The following is a 19842-nucleotide window of genomic DNA, read 5'->3' as shown; positions in this document are numbered from 1 at the left end:
GATTCCTTGGATGATTACAGATTCCTTGGATGATTAGTCCAAGGCACTAATAAAAAAATGCAACTTAATGAAAAAATTTTGACACAAGTATGTAATGAATTTGACTGCGGCTGTGAAAAGGGTGAAGAAAGAATATATTAATGTCTAATTTTAATATAATAAAGTATATACATATATATAATGAATGAAGTTAATTTAGTTAGAAGCATTAGAATGAAAACAATATTCACATGTAAGATCTGAACTGAGGGAGCTCTGGTTATTGTTTCAAGTGTTATAATGCAGTAACTGAGCCTTCAAGACTCAGCTGATGCCTTCCTCACTCACAAATACCTCTTGTGCGCATTGAAAATCAGGAAAACCAAAACTGCTGAAATATATGTTAATATGTGTGTCACACACTTGCAGTGAGAAGTCTTTGTGCTATCATCATTGCCGTTTTTCCTTCAGACCTACAAAATGAATCCACTCTTAGAAATAAGCCTTGAAAACTCTACAGTTTAAGTTCTAATATCCTGTTCATGGTAGTGTAAGTCTAAAGTTAATATCAGCTTGCTTAGAAATGTCTGCCAATTCTCTGGGTCGTCCTTCTGTAGGATGTTCAGTTAAAGAGAGTAAATTGACAACAAGAAGCATTTACTCTGCATTTTTAATATTTTTTTCTTCATATATATAAATGAAAAAAAGGGGGGAATGTTGATGCACTCCGTGATTTCTAGCACACCTCGTTTCCCTAGTGTTGAGAGATCGTTTCAAACAACTATTTAATTTCCCATCTTAGAATTTTAGGACAATGTGTGAGTGGTTGACTAACTTGGGGTTTTCAGACCTTAACTGATCTTATCCTTAAAAATAATGTCATGTGGATACAAAACAAATATTTTTTGTTTTTTGTTTTATTTTTTTAACACTACTTTTTAAAATATTTATTTATTTATTTTGAGGGGGTGCGGGGAGAACTGCGAGCAAGGAAGGGCAAAGAGGGAGGGAGAAAGAATCCCAAGCAGACTCCACGATGCCACCAGAGTCCCACGTGGGGCTCGAACTCACAAACTGTGAGATCAAGACGTGAGCCACCCAGGCACCCTCCTTTTTTTTATTTTAGAGAGCGGGGGCAGAGAGAGAGAGAGAGACAGAGAAAGAGAATCTTAAGCAGGCTCCCTGCTAAGCATGGAGCCCGACGTGGGGCTCAATCTCACAACCCTGAGATCACGACCTGAGCCAAAATCTAAAGTCAGGTGCTTACAGACTGAGCCACCCACCTGCCCCCAAACCGAGGTTTTTTTGTTTTTTTCTTAATGTTTGAAGTTCCATATTTTTAAGCCTCATTATCATAACTGTGAACCCAGCTCCTACAGGGCTCACCACACTCTGCATTTGAAGAAATCAGAAAAGAGAATATCAGTAAGCATTGTTTTTTCTGTTTAACAGCAAATCCATGCCCTGTTCCTTTTGTGATTCCTGAGAATGCTCTGCTTTCTGAAAAGGAGTTTTACGTTGATCAGAACGTGTCCATCAAGTGTAGGGAAGGCTTCCTGCTCCAAGGCCGGGGCGTCATTACCTGTAACCCCGACGAGACGTGGACACTGACAAGTGCCAAATGTGAAAGTAAGTAAATGGAGGTGGAAGCCATTTCATCTCATGAGTGCAGAATGTTTTCTCATCCTTGTGAGATTATTTTGAATCAAGTGACTTAAATGTAGGTATTTAGGTCTCTGTGTTATCGTGGTTATCAGCTTCTGTGTTGACAATTTTTAAAATTAAAAAAAAAAAAAGATCTTTGCATTCCAAACATAAAAAGGAAACCATCTTTCCAGAAGTAGGCTAAAACCTACCTGACCAGAATTCACTGAAGAGATTTTCAAAACCTGCTCTTCTAGGAATGAGCAAAATATTAAATCTAAAATACATATTTTTTTCTGAGGTACCTGTCTGGCTCAGTGGGTAGAGCATGCAGCTCCTGATCTCAGGGTCCTAACGTCAAGCCCCACACCGCGCATAGAGATTCCTTAAAAAAATAAAACAAGGCGCGCCTGGGTGGCTCAGTCGGTTACGTGTCTGACTCTTGATCTTGGCTCAGGTCTTGATCTCAGGACTGTAAGTTCAGGCCTCATGTTGGCTTCCATGCTGGCCATGAAGCCTACCTTAAAATAAGTAAGTAAGTAAGTAAGAAAGTAAGTAAGTAAATAAATAAATAAAATAACATATTTTCCCCATATTCTGAGAGTCCCCAGTCTACAGGCTGTGGATGCTTTACAATACAAAAATGATTCCACATTGATTCTCAAACTTGAACCACCTAGAGGGCTTGTTTAAAACAGATTTCTGGGGGCGCCTGGATGCGCAGTCGGTTAAGCGTCCGACTTCAGCCAGGTCACGATCTCGCGGTCCGTGAGTTCGAGCCCCGCGTCGGGCTCTGGGCTGATGGCTCGGAGCCTGGAGCCTGTTTCCGATTCTGTGTCTCCCTCTCTCTCTGCCCCTCCCCCATTCATGCTCTGTCTCTCTCTGTCCCAAAAATAAATAAAAAACGTTGAAAAAAAAAAATTAAAAAAAAAAAACCAAAAACAGATTTCTGGACCCCACCCTAGAATGTCTGATTCAACGAGGCCCAAGAATCTGCCTTTTGAACAAGCCCCCGGGTGTTGCTGCGGGTCCCGGAACCAAACGATTTGCGACCCTCCAGGCTAGCACCATGTGATACATCACACGTCATCTGGCGGCATCTCTTATTGCCTTGTGGTAACTCTTGACATCTCTTCACATACACTTCCTGCACTTAAAACATCTCCCCTGCCCAACGTTCTGCCCTCCGGCTCCCTTGTACTCCAAGCTACTCCCTCTGCAGCAGTCAGTGAACAAATTCTCATCGAGTCTAACCAGATGCAAGACACTGGGCTACATAGTTGACAACTGTATCATGCCTATAATAGCGTCCATCTTTACAACACTTGCACCCCAGTTGTGAAGTGTGAAGGCCATGGGGATTGTGGAGGCAGAGAAGACCTGGGTTTGAATTCTATCCTCAAAACTTTCTAAGTCGGAACTTATGCCAGTGCCCTAACTTCTCTGAACCTTCGGGCTCTCCTGTGTTAGTGACACCAATAATAGCTATCTTGTAAGTTTGCTTTGAAGAGTAAATGAACTGGTGTATTTTAGCAGTGTCCCCTGGTAGGAGGAGATGCACCAATGGCCCAAGTGCCTGGAGTTTCAACTAGCGGCCTACTACGGCATTAGAATTTTAATTTTAGGGCACCTGGGTGGCTCCGTCGGTCAAGTGTCCGACTTTGGCTCAGGTCATGAACTCACAGTTCCTGAGTTTGAGCCCCGCATCGGGCTCTGGGCTGACCGCCTAGAGCCTGGAACCTGCTTCAGATTCTGTGTCTCCCTCTCTCTCTCTCTCTCTGCCCCTCCCTCACACTCCGTCTCTCTCTCAAAAATAAGTACACATTTAAAAGATTAAAAAAAAAAGAATTTTGATTTGACTCCAGGGAACATATACTATGCTTTTAGTCTTATAAAATCTACTCCAAGTGAAATAGGAAGCATTACGTATGTATAAGCCTTGACCACCAGCCTGGACTAAAGCAGGCCAAGTGGCCTGATTTCTGCACGCATATCCTCACATCAGTCTTGGCTCCCTGAAAAATACCACTCCGAGCACTGGAAGAAAAAGCAAGGAGAGACATGCACTCTGGTGCATGCTTAATTATTCCTCAATATTCTTGAGAGCATCAGGGGTTGCCTTGGAGAGAAGGAGACAGTTTCTACCATTGTTTGTTATCCTCAATCCCTCTTCTGCATTTTCTATTAAAGCAAAGCCTCTGGCTTAGAAGAAAGTCTCTCTTCCCTGAGAGACATGAGCAACAACTTCCCTCATTTTTTTGTCACCTCATCCTGATATCTGTCCTTACGAGTCAGCGACTCAAATTCAGTGTGTCTAGGAATCACCAAGGGTAGTAAGATGCAGACTCATAAGCTAGAAACTCCCAGAATTTGCACTTTAAAAAAAAATGGTAATGTTTACTTATTTTTGAGAGAGACAGAGAGACGGAGCACGAGCAGGGGAGGGGCAGAGAGAGAGGGAGACACAGAATCCGAAGCAAGCTCCAGGCTCTGAGCCATCAGCCCAGAGCCCGACGCGGGGCTCGAACTCACGGACCGCGAGATCATGAGCTGAGCCAGAGTCAGATGCTTAACCGACCGAGCCACCCAGGCGCCCCCCAAAATTTGCACTTTTAATGTGAACCCAAGGTGATTCCCATATAGGTGGTTTGAAATCCATGCTTTGATCACTTCGGTGAACCAACCATGATCTTTCTACATGCTATTCACCCCAACCTGGAAGCTTCATAGCCTCCACTCAAGCTTTGTAGCCTAGTCCAAATGCTACTGTCACTGCGATTTGTATCTTGACAGTCCTAGGCATAATTAGTGACGTTCACCTTGATTTTCCCATAGTATAGTCTCCAAGCCTCTATGACAGCTGTCTCTTAAATTGCCCATCTTCTTCCCACTACTCTGAGTAAAGGGGCAGCATTTTCTTCATCAATTTCTTTTCCAGTTTCCAATAAATATTTGATTTAAGTATTTACATTAATACATATTTGATATCCGATTCGTTTAATTAATGTCTGTAACCACCTTAGAAAGAAAAGAAAATTTAGAAAAATCGTACACATTGTTAATTTCCACTGACAAGTTCTTAATGGTATTATGTCCATGGTCACCTTTTAGAAGCCAATTCAGGGAGAGTCATCCAAAAAGTTAGACTTCTACAAACTGGATATCAATTGGAGCACCAACTCTAATTCAACCCTTGTCTTGTGAGCCTCCCCAGAACGACTCTAGTTATCTCAACGCTTCTTAAAGCAAAATTAGTTACAAGATTTTTTATTGAAATTTACATACAGTACGGGGGTGCCTGAGCGGCTCAGTCAGTTGAACGTCCGACTCTTGATTTTGGCCCAGGTCATGATCCCAGAGTCGTGAGATCGAGCCCCGCATCAGGCTGCTCACCAAACGTGGGGCTTGCTTAGGATTCTCTCTCTTTCTCTCTTTCTCTCTCTCTCTCTCTCTCTCTCTCTTAAAATAATAAAAATTAAAAATATACAGTATGCATCACTTTTAAAATTATCATTCATTCTCACACGTTTCATAAGTGACAAGTCACTGCTTTACAGTCTTGAAAAGAAGGAAACTGATGTGAAACCTTGAATGTTGTAAACCTCATCAAAGTGTGTAAATTGAGTCTCTAGAGACTAGAGACAATATTCATTCATTTACTCATTTTTCAAATTTGTTATCAAGAGCCCACTGCATGTCAGTTGCTACTCTAGGCACTAATAAAACAGCCTTGATGGAATCTGCAATACTGCAATTAATGATCTTTACTCTAACACAATAGACTACAAATAGTCCCCATGCTTCTCCTCTTGTAATCTGATAAACATCCTGCATTGAAGTTCTCTTGGAAGCCACCTCTCTGGTGCTATTTGATCTTTGCTCTTGAAATTAATTCAGTCTTTGAGACGAGACTGTGTTCTCTCTCATCTGCTGGCTGGGTTAGTAGCACAGGCTCAATTGTGCTTTTGTTTTCCTGTAGAAATATCTTGCGGTCCACCAACTTTTGTAGAAAATGCCATCACTCGAGGCGTGCGTTATCAGTATGGGGACATGATCACCTACTCCTGCTACAGTGGATACATGTTGGAGGGTCCCCTAAGGAGTGTTTGCCTGGAGAATGGAACCTGGACATCACCTCCTGTTTGCAGAGGTAAGGAAATATTTGAATGGTTATTTCTCATTGAAACTGTAGAGAAATGTATATGGAAGTCTGGGGAGGCCAACAGCTAGGATGCCTGCTCTGTTCTTTTTCCTTGGCTTTAAATTTTCTCTTGGGGCACCTGTGTGGCTCAGTTGGTTGAGCATCTGACTTCAGCTCAGGTCATGATATCACAGTTTGTGGGTTCGAGCCCCGCGTCAGGCTCTGTGCTGACAGCTGAGAGTCTGGAGCTGTTTTGGATTCTGTGTCTCCCTCTCTCTCTGCCCCTACCCCACTCGCACTCTGTCTCCCTCTTACTCTCTCAAAAATAAACATTAAGAAAAAATTTTTAAAAATAAATACGTTTCCCTTGACATTTGTGTCATTTTCCTTAACATTCTGGGTTTGAGTTTTAAAAGCTTTCACACAAAACTCTGGCCCACCACACTGCCCCTTCCTGAGTCAATCATGGCTCCTCAGGGAAGTGCTTGTGCTCTCTTGGAGTGTTCTCCAGCTGCTAGGGGGAACTGTGTCATGTCTGAGCCACAAGGACACCTCTCGGATGCTCAGGTGTTTCAGCAGATTCCAGTTCCACACTCGCATCCTGGGTAGACCCCTAGCCCCGCTGGGGACGGGATAGCCTGCCCAGTGGGCAGATTCAGAGGGAAGAGGTACCAGTCAGCCCCAGGGAAGCTGAGCCCACCCCATGGTCTCCCTGGCCACGCTGGGGGCTGGTGACAAGCACTCTGAGTTCATGTGAGCACTGCTGTCTCTTCATTTGGTGCACTGAATTGGCAAACCCAAGGATGAATTGTGTATGTGCACTCAATAAAATCTCCCTTGGGGGAAGAAGGTTCTGTGCTTAAAATTCTACAAAATTGAAAGAAGTAGACAATGAGGCAGCCTGGTATGTCCTAAAACTTATACTTTTCTAGTGAAACAGATTTGTTTTGTTTTGTTTTGTTCTGTTTTACAAATCATAGTGATTGTTCCATTCTACTGAAAGTCAGGAGCTATGCTAGTGAACATGACAAACATTAACCCAGGAACTAAAAGAATAATCTAATTGTTGAATGGGTTGTTCACACAGCTGCGTGAACAATGGTTGGATTTGGATTTGGGGTGAAAAGGCCAAAGTCTTTAATGACCTGGGAGGGTGGGAGAATTGAGGAAATCCATGAATGAATGGCCTCAAAAGAGGCAAGGGCAAGTGCAAGAGCTGGAAGGAGATTGTCTGACAGCAGCAGTGAGAAATGAGATCACTTACAGGCGAGATGTAAGAGAAGGTACAACCTCTTCCTCGTGAGAGGGCAGCTGAGGAGGTGACATCCTCAAAGAATAGCCCAAGTTTCCCTTAAAACCAGAAGGCAAATGAGAGTTGTGTGTTTGCTTTGCTTGCTTGTTTGTGTCTTCACTTGTTTGTTTTAAGACACTGAGTGTCTTAAAGAGGCAGCACCAAAGAGCTATTGGCCATCAAAGGGCACCTTCGGAAGGGCATTTTCACATCTTCTGGAAGAGGCATTTCCCCTGGGGCAGACCAAAAGAGATTATCTTTGGTCTAAACCACCTTGTCCCCTTCTGCTCTGAACCCCCAGGTTATTAAATTTTGGAAGCCATATTCCCAGAACTACCCAAGCTTGTGTATGCCTCTTTCTCAAAACCCTCACGTTAACCCTCGCTGAATCTTGAGATTCGGTTTTGTTTCTCTTCTGTAAAACTTGACTCAAGGAAATATAAATAAGGAATCCTATCTTCTGACAGACACTCTTCTGTAATTCCCTAGATTTGTGACCCATCATGCTTCTTTTCCAGCTGTCTGTCGATTCCCATGTCAGAATGGAGGTATCTGTCAACGCCCAAATGCCTGTTCCTGTCCAGATGGCTGGATGGGGCGCCTCTGTGAAGAACGTGAGTCTCCTCAGACCTTACATACTATGTCCTTAAATCTTACTTTGAGTCCTGATACCTTGCCTGGAGGCTGCCAAATCAGGGGAGTTACCAGGAACTGGCTTTACTGGTGGAAGGAACTCATTTGCTTTGGTGGAAGCAAACTTTACTGGTGGAAGGAACTGGCTTTACTGGTGGAAGGAACTCATTTGCTTTTGGTGGGCTTTACTGGTGGAAGGAGCTCATTTGGTCCTGTGGTAGACCAGACAAGAGCATCTGGAGTCTATCTGAATATGTCAATTGGTTGCAGAAGAATTGGAATATAAGTGACCTTGAAAACACAGTTATCAAGAGCCATCTCCACACATACCTCCTGTCACAAATTCCCAAGAATCTTCTTGGGAAGCAGTTTATAATAGAGGGTTTCCCAGCCCCCATCTTCTCCTACCTCAAGTCAATTTATATACTGTGTCTCTCATTGCTGCAGTTGGGATAAATTCACAGCATTGCATAACATTGTACTTTGTGTGTCGTATTTGCAACCCACCATTCACTCTTTCTCATTGGGGGTGGTTCTTCCCAACTTAAAAAAAAAAAAATAGGGGAAGTGGTCACTCCTGTGTCTACACAACGCTTAGTAAATTAATACAGAATTTTGATCCTTGTAAGTTTGAATTTGAATTTGCGGGAGAAAGGGAATAAGTGATTTTGAAAAACATTTCAATGTCTAAACTATTCTCTGTTTTAATATCTTAAAAAATATATGCGGGGAAAAATTATTGCCTGTTTCATTGGGAGTGGTATATGGAAATCACATCCAGGGTCATTCATGTGATGGCTCTTGGCCTCTATCAGTTTTATCATTTTTTTGAAGGCCAGACATGTCATAAGAGATTCTAAAACTGTTTTGAGTGTAACTATTTCAACTAATCTAGAAAGAAAAAATATATACAATGGAAATAAATTTAGGCCAACAACTCACCAAAGCAAGTGTTCTCACACTGAGTAAGAAAGAAGAAGAATCATGTTTTTCCTCCCTCTGCTCTGCTATCATTCTTTCTCATTTAGAGCTCCCAAACTTGACCTGCTTTAATGCTAAGCGTCCAAAGACCGGGGAAACATTTACCCTGGGGGACCCTGACAGCAGGCCTCGCTTGGTTCACAGAGCACGTGCCTGTGCTACTGCATTAGACCAGGGTTCCCCAAGCTTTAAGGTGCATACGCACCACCTAGGAGATGTGAAATGCAGATTCTGATTCAGTAGTTCTGGGTTGGGACCTGCAATTCTGCATTTTGTAGCCAACTCCTCGGTAATGCTATTGGCTGGAGAACTGTGCTTTGAGTAGCAAGCCAATAGACAGCCTCACTCCTTCTAAACAGACTATTCCCTTTTAAAGAGCTCAGTAATTTCTAGGAAGAATGATCACTGGGGACAGTGTAGGAGAGGCCTCACTCAGTCCCCATCAGGCCTTTGCTTCAAGGAAATAAAGGATGAGCTGTTCCATCGCTACTAATGTGTTGCCAACACCGGCCTACAGAGAGCCCATCTGACCCGTTCTTAGATTTAATTCGAGACAATAAGAGAGCCTCGAGACGGCCAAACTTCTTGAGCACTTTATGTAATTTGAAAAGGAAATTTGAAACAATAATAACGGGAGAACATTCCGCTTATCCTGTGAAGAGAAAGCACAGCACTTAGTGGACATCGATCACGGTGTATCCTCTATAAAAGAGTGCATTTGGCACTAGAATCATTTCATTAGGCTAAAGGTCCAGCCTTACTTTCCTGATTGTGTTTTTCCAGTGATACTGATTAATAAACAGAACACATCCGGGGAGACTATCTGGTGGGTCATTCAAGGTTTTACTCCTCCCGGAAAACGTTTTGTGAACACTTGAACGTATGTCTGAGCGTGTGTGTTTTGATTTAATCCCTGTCGATCTCCTTTCTAGCAATATGCATCCTCCCCTGTCTGAACGGTGGTCGCTGTGTGGCCCCTTATCAGTGTGATTGCCCACCTGGCTGGACAGGATCCCGCTGTCATACAGGTAGGTCTTCTCTCTGGGTTTGTTTTCTTGGTGACTTGGCTCCATGAGGCCCTGGAGAACATTGATGAGTATGACTCAGATTCAGAGGTGGCAGTGAAACAAAAGGATGCCAAGGTTTTTCACAAATCCCCCAAGATGGTGTCTTGAATGATAGTCTCAAGGCTGAACTCTACGGCTGCTTCGTAGGCACCTGTCAGGGTCGTGAACCAAAGAAGAGCTTCTAAGTCAGCTCAGCCGCCTGCCTTCTTCACATCATCTGCTCTGTTTGCAGAATATCGAGAAAGCATGCGGAGGTTCAGAAGAATATTTATTTTAAACTCTGTGAAACTAAATTACTGTATTTGTGGTAACTAGAAAGAACACGACCCTGAATAAAAACCATTTAAGTGGAAATCTCCTCAAAGAGATGGTTCCTTTGTGGACAACAGTAACAAACTGTTGTTCATTGATTGGTGACAAATCTTGTCCCCGTAACCTTTGCCTGTCTCAAATATTTACTCTTCTGTACTTTGAGGTCTTAACTGATTATCGATCTGTCCTTGCTCCTACTAGATTATATGCCACTTGAGGGCAGGGATGCTTCTTCATGATCTTTGTATGTCTGCTACCTAGCATAAGTGCCTGCATATGATCAGTTTCTCATATCGAATAAATGAATCTGCTTGAAATGACAGGTTTTGGGGCGCCTGGGTGGCTCAGTCCGTGAAGCATCCAGCTTCGGCTCAGGTCATGATCTCATGGTCTGTGGGTTCAAGCCCCGAGTCGGGCTCTGTGCTGACAGCTCAGAGCCTGGAGACTGCTTTGGATTCCGTGTCAATCTCTCTCTCTGCCCCTCCTCTGCTCATGCTCTGTCTCTCTCTGTCTCTGATTAAACATTAAGTTTTTTTAAAAAAAATAATAAATGACAGGTTTTTAAAGTCTGAAATCTTTAGGCAACTGTTAAAAGAACAGAACTTGCTGTATTTATTTGTATTATGTCTAACACTCTACCATCCCTCGTGAAAGCAGTATTTATACCACCTCTCTGGTGGGTAAAACATCAAATAGAACAGGCATATTGGCACCAGGGTTTGGCATGAACTCTAAGGCTCGGTGACCATGTAATTTAGCCTTCACACTAGGGCATTTTTTGAGTGAAAGGGGTACTATTAATAAGTAAACCAAGGGAATGGGAGTGAAACATACTGTCACAGGCAAAAATCACACGTGTAGTCACCCTCAATGTGACTCAAGCCAGCCACCCATGAATGTAGGAAAGGAGAAACCTACCAGAGGAAGCCAAATGTGAAGCTTTTGTTTGAAACTCTAAACGCAATCTATATAGTGTTTGTTTCTAACAAGTCAGCTGTGATGTTTTATCTGCATTTTTCAAATTGAAGTCACATGCAGACGAGTCTGGCCCTTTTCCAGGCATCTTACTCTGCAGCGGGGGCACCACTCTTTGAGATGGAGGCATCCTTGAGTCTCCTGCTCCTTCCTCTGCGATCACCAGTATCAGCCCCTTTCTGTTTCTTTCTGCACAGTATCTCCTACATCCTCCTCTGTCCTCACTGTCACCAGCTAGTAAAAGATCTCTTGTTTGAATCACTGTCAGAGTCAATTGATTAATCTTTCTGTCTCCATTTCCCAGCTAGACATCACTATGTACCACTTTGGGCTTATCTTTTTGCCCTATTTAGGAACCTAACATGGTTCCCTATTGTCTCCATATCCAGCCCAAATTTTTCAGCCCAAATTCTTCAGCCCGAATTCTTCTAACCTCCAAGGTTCTGCCTAAATTGGCTTCAGCGCACCTGATAAAACTCAGTTCCCATCCTACCAATCCCATACCATCCCCCACAGTGATGGCTTCTTCATTACCCCCAAATAGTCAGTCCCTTCTCCCCGCATCTCTCAGCACAAACTCACAGTCTCCCTCTTTCCCTTACCTCTTCAACGCTTATCCAACCTCAAAAACCCTGCTTAAGCTTCCTCTTATCCCCAAACTTGCTTTATACCACAATAATCTATTTTCTAACATTCCATTTCTGTAGATACTACACAGTTAGTTAGAACCATGAAGTTTAAAGCTCCATTGATCTGCTTTATTTGTATTTCTTTTAGCTCCTTGGCTCCCTAACTAGAATAAGCTCCCTAATGATGCTGCATCATATAGTGTTCCTTTCTTGTTAACCTCGCAGCAGCTATCTTGGCACGTGCTTACACTCCCTACATACTAAGCAGACAGCAGTGTATGAAACAGGAGAAAAGATGCAGAATGGCCTCTAAGTAGATAATTCTAGCTAATTGAATTCTCTAAAAGGGGCTCTGCCAACAGTGAAGATAGGTACACTAACCAAGTAAAGACATTCAGAAGTCTTCGCAAGCATAGAATCAGAAAAGCGAGAGTAGTCACCAAAAGATCATTCTAGTCAAAAGTGTGGAAGCGTAACACAGGTGTGTTCACCATAGCAGGACTGAAGCCATAGAGGGAATGTAGGGGTGTGGCTGGAAATGAAGCTGTAAAGATGGACAGAGCCAGAGTAGAAAAATGCAATGAGTGCCAAGTTCAAGTTCAAGGATTAGGTCTTATGAGCAACAGAAGCCACTGAAAGGTTTTAAGCAGGAAAATCATACGATCAGATTTTCTTTTAGAAAAGTGATTTTGGCAGCAGTATGGAAAATGGCAGAAAGTAATACTTGCAATAGGGAGACCACTTAGGAAGTTATCAAAGCAGAATTGGCGAGATGTAATGAATTCTGAAAAAATGATAACCAAAAAAGATGTATTTGAGAGAAGTTACTGTTTTGTTATAGATACACTGCAGCGGTAGAGGTCTGAGTAGAGTCAAGACTGATACAGCTTTGGGGCCCCTGAGGGAAAGGTGGTGCCATTTACTGAGATAGAGAACCCAAGAGGAGCAGGTGTGAATGTATGGTTAAGGAGTTAAGTATGTACATGTTGAGTTTGAGGAGCCCATGAAACCTGCAAGGGAGAGGTCTGATAAGGAGTTGAATGACGGTTTGAGTTCCCAGAAGATACATCTACATTGAAGATAGTGGTATGTGAGTCATCACTGGAAAACATTCATGAAGAAAAACATAAGACGGTGCAGAAGGCACATAGCACGAGAAGGTAGCCTAAAATGGAATATTGGGGGCACCCATATTATAGGGAAGGAGGAAGGTGTTAAGCTATTAGACAAGGAAGTGAAATGAATTTGTTAGTACTGTCAGGTACCACTAAATCGTCATGCTATTGAAAAGGAGTAATTTGGGGTGCTTGGGTGGCTCAGCTCAGGTCATGATCTCACGGTTCACGAGATCAAGCTGCCATCAAGGTCTGCACTGATAGTGCAGAGATTTATTTATCTCAAAATAAATAAACATTTAAAAAAATGAAAAGGAGTAAATTTTTTATTAGCAAGCAGCATCTATGGAGAGTTAGTTTTCAATGATTGGGTTTTATTTTTGTTATTTTTAATTCTGCTTTGTCTCATAATTTCCTCTTTGTTATGTGGCAAATACATGCCTTCTCTTGGCCCATACCTACTCTTAACTCCCCAAGAGAGCTCCCCACGGGCAAAGATGGTTTTACCTTTGTCCTCGCTCTTCCCACCTAGTGCTTGCATATCAAGTGCTTGGTACTTTCTGGAGTTTTCCCCATGTTTTATAAATAAGTGATGAAAGAAGTGGCATTCGTGGGGTGCCCAGGTGGTTCCGTCAGGTAAGCGTCCAACTTTGGCTCAGGTCCTGATCTCACAGTCTGTGAGTTCGAGCCCCACATCGGGCTCTGTGCTGACAGCTCAGAGCCTGGCCCCTGCTTCAGATTCTGTGTCTCCCTCCCTCTCTGCCCCTCCCCAACTCACGCTCTGTCTCTCCCTCAAAAATAAATAAACTTAAAAAATAAAAATAAAAAAAAGAAGTGGCATTCATGTATATCTTACCAAAGATGAGTTTTTCACCTGGGGAAGGCGACTTGTCCAAGCAATAATGAGGGTAAAATCATGAGGCTGAAACTTTCTCATTTCCAACCTTCTTTCAACAAGAATTTTATTTTCTTCTTCCTCGAGAAAGTTCTTCTTTCTCTGTGATATATTAAACTTGCTGGTGGTAGGTCTTCATCAGTTTTTAGCATCTGTAAATTTTGTAGCAAGCAGAGTGTGGTTATGCCAAGATGGCCTTGTGAGAAAAGATGTCCGTATAGTAAATCTTTGGATGTTCACTCAGGGTTTTACCTGTGGCTAACTTTTAATTCTATTCCAGGTTCTGCAATTCCAAGTAAAGCTGGTAAAAGCCCTGAAAATTGTGTTTTCTAGCAAATACAAGGAGCTTTTGAATCATCTGCTATTTTTATTTATTTGTTTGTTTTTGTTGTTGTTGTTATTTTGGATAATCTTTGTGTCTGATTATCATACGTGTCAATGTCAGTGCAACAACGCAGTCAGTCAGAATTCACTGCCAGCTCTCTCAAGCGATATACAGTCTCACTGAGCACTTGAAAAATTTGCAGTTCAAAACGGTATACATCACATCGGTTGCATAAATAAAAAGAATTGCTGAGAAAAATCAGTGGATTTAATGTCATCAGCAGAGGTTTCAATACACAGGCAGGACTTAACCTGGGACTTACATTTGCAACTTGACTAGCTTGGAAGGGAAAGGGAGGGGTGGTGGGTAGTTCACATGAGACCCAAGGTCAAACAGAGTGGCAGGAATGTGTAATACAAATGGTCAGTGAGGAATGGGAGTGGCTGGAGTGGAAAGCAGCATCAGATCTTATTCTACACCTCTTCATGGATGTTTTCCAACCTGCTAAATATTAATTAAATAAATGCATGAATTTTTCATCCCAGCTGTTTGCCAGTCTCCCTGCTTAAATGGTGGAAAATGCATAAGACCGAACCGATGTCATTGTCTCTCAGCTTGGACAGGACATGACTGCTCCAGGTAAGACCATTAGAAGAAACAAATGTTTAACTATAACACAAAGAGATCAAAATTCAAGTTAAGTGTGTCCCAAAAGCCAGAACGTATCTCCAGTTTAAGTAGAAGCTTTTATTTTCCAAAAATATCCACTTTCAGGTACTCTTTAAATTTGAACTAAAGCCACACAAAGAAATGTTAGTTAAGGATTGACAAAAGAGTATCTCACAAATAAATAATCTTGTGCTCACCTTTGGCAGCGCATAAAGTCAAAATTGGAACACTACAGAGAAAGTTAGCATGGCGTCCTCTAAAAGGATTGCATGCAAATTCATGCAACATTCCATAGTTTTCCAAACAAAAGAAAAAAGTTTTCATTAAACAAATAAATTAACTGCCTTCATGAACAGAAGATTGCATCCTTCATATGTAAGGTTGTAAAATAAATAATAAACAGTACATTTTAATGATGTTCATTTGCATTCCTGATTACAAAAAATACTATTGAAATTGATAAGAAATGTTTATTTTTAAAATCAAAACTCCTGGGGCGCCTGGGTGGCTTGGTCGGTTAAGCGTCCGACTTCGGCTCAGGTCATGATCTCACGGTCCGTGAGTTCGAGCCCAGCGTCGGGCTCTGTGCTGACAGCTCAGAGCCTGGAGCCTGTTTCAGATTCTGTGTCTCCCTCTCTCTCTGCCCCTCCCCTGTTCATGCTCTGTCTCTCTCTGTCTCAAAAATAAATAAACGTTAAAAAAAAATTTTTTTTTAATAAAATCAAAACTCCTGTTTCATATTTTTAGTGTGTGTGTGTATATATATATATATATATGTGTGTGTATATATATATACATACATATATATATATATATATATATATATATATATATATATACACATATATATATTCGGTATTTAATTGACTAAAAAATTTTAGTGTAAAAATACATCTGTCAATTGGTTTCTCATTTCTAACCAGTAAGTATGTTAGTTGAGAAAAGATTATCACAAAATTAAGTCTAAGGAAAAAATAGTTTAAAATAATGTAAACTTTTTTATTGAAGAATAATTGATATACATTATATTAGTTTCAGGTATACGATATAATGATTTGATATTTGTATATATATTGTAAAATGATTACCACAGTAGATCTAGTTAGCATCCATCACCATATATAATTACAAAATTTTTTTCTCATGGTAAGAACTTTTAAGATTTGCTGTCTTAGCAATTTTCAAATATGCAATACAATGTTTTTGACTGTAGTCACCATGCTGTATGTTACATCCCCATGGCTTATTTATTTTATAACTAGAAGTTTGTACCTTTTGACTCCGTTCATCCATTTCACCCCCACCCCCTGCCTCTGGCAACCACCAATCTGTTTTCTGTATCTGTAAGGGATTTTTTTGGATGTTATATTAGTGAGACCATATGGTATTTGTCTTTCTCTGTCCAACTTATCTCACTTAGCATAAAGTCCTCAGGGGCCATCCATGTTGTTGTAAATGGCAAGATTTCATTCTTTCGTAGCTGAATAGTATTTCAGTGTGTGTGTGTGTGTGTGTGTGTGTGTGTGTCACATTTTCTTTATCCATTTATCAATTAATAGACACTTAGGTTGTTTTCATATCTTAGCTATTATAAATAATGCTGCAGTGAACATGGTACATACATCTTTTCAAGTTCGTATTTTCATTTTCTTCAGAGAAATACCCAGAAGTACAAGTAGAATTACTGGATTGTATGGCAGTTTTGTTTTTATTTTTTTTTTCTTTTTTGAGGCGCCTCCATGCTGTTTGCATAGTATGCAATTTGCATTCCTACCGACAACACACAAATGTTCTCTTTTCTCCACATTCTTGCCGAAACTTGTTATTTCTTGTCTTTCTGATAATAGCCATTCTCCCTGGTGTGAGGTGATATCTCACTGTGGTTTTGATTAGCATTTCCCTGATGGCTGATGATGTTGAGCACTTTTCATGTACCTATTGGCCTGCTATATGTCTTCTTTGGGAAAATGTGTATTCATATCCTCTGCCTATTTTTTAATCAAATTGTTTGGGGTTTGTTTTTATTTTGTTTCGTTTGTTTGTTTGTTTTGTTATTGGGTTGTATAAGCTCTTTATATATTTTGGATGGTGACGTCTTATCAGATATATAATCCCATTCAGTAGGTGGCCTTTTCATTTTGTTTGTTGATGGTTTCATTTCCTGTGAAGAAATTTTTAGTTTGATGTAGTCCCACTTGCTGATTTTTGCTTTTCTTGACTTTGCTTTTGCTGTCAAATCCCCCCAAAAAATCATCACCAAGTTCTATGTTTTCTTCTAGGAGTCTTATGGTTTCAGCTCTTATATTCAAATCTTTAATCCATTTTGAGTTAATTTTTATGTTTGGTATAAGAAAGTGGTCCAATTTCATTCTTTGGCATGTGGCTGTCCAGTTTTCCCAGCACCGTTTGTTGAAGAGTCTGTTGTATATCCTTGGCTCCTTTGTCATAAATTAATTGACCATACATGCAAAGGTTTATTTCTGGGCTCTTTTTTCTGTCTTTCTGATCTCCATGTCTGATATTATGGCAATACCATATTGTTTTGATTACTAAACTTTGTAATATAGTTTGAAATGCAAGAGCGTGATGCCTCTAGCTTTGTTTTTCTTCCTCAAGGTTTAAACTTTTTTAAACTTCAGGAAATGTCAGACGTACTACATCATACCATGGATAAAATATTTTCAATATTGTAACATCGTCCTCACAAATGTTGCAATGTTGGAATATTAACAGCTCTATTTTAAGGTTTTCAGTACGTGTCATTGTATTACATCACTTAGATTTGTATTATGTACATTTACTTCTGTCTTAAAGTAATCATGAAAAATAAATGGATAGTTTCACATTCTCTTTAAAAAGTGGGAAATTCAGCTAACTGAAATCATTTCTAATTTTCCCATTTTTTAAAATTTCGTTGTGATTAGAATACAATTCAGCTTGCAAAGGCAAAAACCTATTTAAGTACACACTTTATTAACAACAACAACAAAAAAAATCAGCCCTGGGCCAATGAATTTCTTCCTATCAGGTGTATGCCATCTCTGCAGAGAGAAAACATAAACTCCAAAGAGCAAATTTGGATTATATATGGATATGTAGAAACTTCCAAGATAAAAATGATGGTTTTACGTGAGAGCAGAGTTGAAAGAATTTTAAAAAACGAGAGTCAAACTGCAATGGATTTCTGGGGGGAAAAAGGAAAAGGAGAGAGAGAGAGAGAAAAGAAAAGATAAAAGGACTAAGAATGACAGTGACTCAAAAAGGAACAGGAAGTATTTATAAAATTCTTATAATTTTATACTTTCTATTTCAACTCCTTCATCTTCTAGATAAGAAAAGGAAACCCAGAGTTTGTGTGGTTCCCTAACATCAAAATACTCCAGAGGATCTCTTTCTCAACTAGGGGAAGGATAATTATTAGCTTATGTGAAGAAAATGATGAATAAAGAGAACAAAATCTCGATTTTTTTAAAGCAAAAGTTTAATGAAGGAATCCAGATGTATATATTCAGCAAAATGAGTTAAGAGGCATATCCCACATACGAGGAGAGGTTCATCTTCAACCCAGAAAATGGGGCAAGTCCCTGCCTCCTTGTACTGTGATCAGTTATTCTAAGAGATGTGTAACAGTCGGGACTCTCTTATTGCAACTCTAACTAGCTTCACTAAAGAAAGGAATATGTTCTCAGGCTAGAAGGACCTTGCACCCAAAGACATGAGGTGGCTGAGCATCAGGAGGACCAGACTGAGGACTTGAAAGCCACCTAAAGCCTGTCCGCCTCTCGTCTCCCCTCCTCTCTCCAGCGTCTGTTCCATCCTGTCTTTTGCTGCAGTGGGGTTTTCTCTGCTGCTCAGTTCAGGTGGAGGGACAGCCCTGCTTATAGCTTCCACATTTCACATGTCATCCCACGGTATCCACACAAATAAGGCACTGACCCCGTTTAACAATCCAGAAGAACTGACTACTGCAGATCGATTGAAGGGCCCACGAGGGGTCAGTGAACTGCGGCCCTAGGTTGAGTTCTGTTATACTAACTTGAAGGGTCATTTTGTCAAAATCTCTACTTTACTTATGGGTGAAGGGGAGAGGCGGCTGGCAGTTCCTGGAAGAAAGAAAGGTGGAGTATGATTCCCTGAAATGGGGAGAAGAGAAAGCTTTTCTGAGAAATCAAAACAGTAAATATTTCCAAGCAATTTTTTATTTTCTTCTCTCCCACAAGACTGAGTGCCTTGAAGATTGTATCCCTCGGACTTGGTACAGGCACAAAAACTGGTGCTCAGTAGACGCTTCTTCACGGATGGAGCGCCTTCCTGCCATCAGTGACAGCTGGGGGAGAAGCACCCCATGGCAACCATTAAATCCCTCAGCCTCTAACCTCCTCTGCTGATGAATAGGGCAGACCCTGTATCATTTCCAGTTCGTTCCGTCCTTAAGAAAGAGACTGGGTTTCCTCTGATCTCTATGTGCATCTTCAGAAAATTGACCCTAAGTAAATGCCGTAAACAAAAACCATCAACTGTTAATGCTTAAGAGACTTCCAGGTTCACAAAGTCCAAACTCATCATTTTAGAGATAAGAGGATTATCAGACAGGGAATTGGTGAGAGGGACGGGATCAAAACCCGGGTTCTTTTGATTCTCAGATCTTTCCATAAGGTAGCACCTGTTCTCAAGGAACGACCCCCATCCCTACAAACCGTGTCACAGATAATGCCCAGGCATCTGAGACTTTCAATGCTGTTGTCATCAGCTCCTAAGCTCTTACGTCTTCAGTTTTTCTGTTGAATCTCTTTGTTTTTTTGTTCCAGGAAAAGGAGGACTGGGTTTTAACCACTGCACAACCAACCAGCTCTCCTAAAAGCAGGATCATCTCTTCCTGGGAGTCCTGGGCATCCTGGAACTTACGCAAAGAAATTCCAACACGGTGCTGGGTCTTGTTTTGTTTAGTAAACTTGTTATTTTGGGTTTACCTTTTTATTTTGTGTTATATTTTGTTATTCGTTGTGACATACTTTGTTACATGTTTCCATTTTTAAATATGCTTGTATTTTCTATATAAAAATATATTAAATACATGCTGCTCCGCTCACAAACTGTACATACTCTGCTGTCTGTTGGGAAAGTTCCTGCTACACATTTTTATTCCGTTACTTCAAGTGATTTTCCAATTAAAATATATTTTGCTA

At 40.9% G+C, this 19842-nt stretch overlaps 1 protein-coding gene and 1 non-coding gene across 3 annotated transcripts in view; both read left to right on the top strand.

The window, feature by feature from the left end:
• SVEP1 (sushi, von Willebrand factor type A, EGF and pentraxin domain containing 1) overlaps nt 1–19631 on the top strand; it is a 205318-nt gene extending 185687 nt beyond the window's left edge. Inside the window, exons 43-48 of one of the 2 annotated variants that reach the window (XM_078436598.2) lie at nt 1432–1608; nt 5603–5773; nt 7574–7669; nt 9602–9697; nt 14533–14626; nt 19465–19631. In XM_078436598.2, coding sequence (XP_078292724.2) covers nt 1432–1608; nt 5603–5773; nt 7574–7669; nt 9602–9697; nt 14533–14626; nt 19465–19486 — 656 coding nt within the window. In that variant the 3' untranslated portion in view covers nt 19487–19631. The remainder of the gene's footprint in view (nt 1–1431; nt 1609–5602; nt 5774–7573; nt 7670–9601; nt 9698–14532; nt 14627–19464) is intronic. The other variant, XM_078436599.2, reaches the window with a different exon arrangement.
• LOC132663947 (U6 spliceosomal RNA) lies at nt 14846–14955 on the top strand. Its single transcript, XR_009603336.1, has one exon. It is a non-coding gene; the product is annotated as a U6 spliceosomal RNA (small nuclear RNA).
• Nucleotides 19632–19842: the final 211 nt, after the last annotated feature.

The sequence above is a fragment of the Panthera onca genome, chromosome D4 (assembly GCF_046562875.1).
Source record: "Panthera onca isolate mPanOnc1 chromosome D4, mPanOnc1 haplotype 2, whole genome shotgun sequence".
Classification (NCBI taxonomy): domain Eukaryota; kingdom Metazoa; phylum Chordata; class Mammalia; order Carnivora; family Felidae; genus Panthera; species Panthera onca.
Note: the sequence above shows the minus strand (reverse complement) of the source record. Positions and strands in the feature narration are given on the sequence as shown.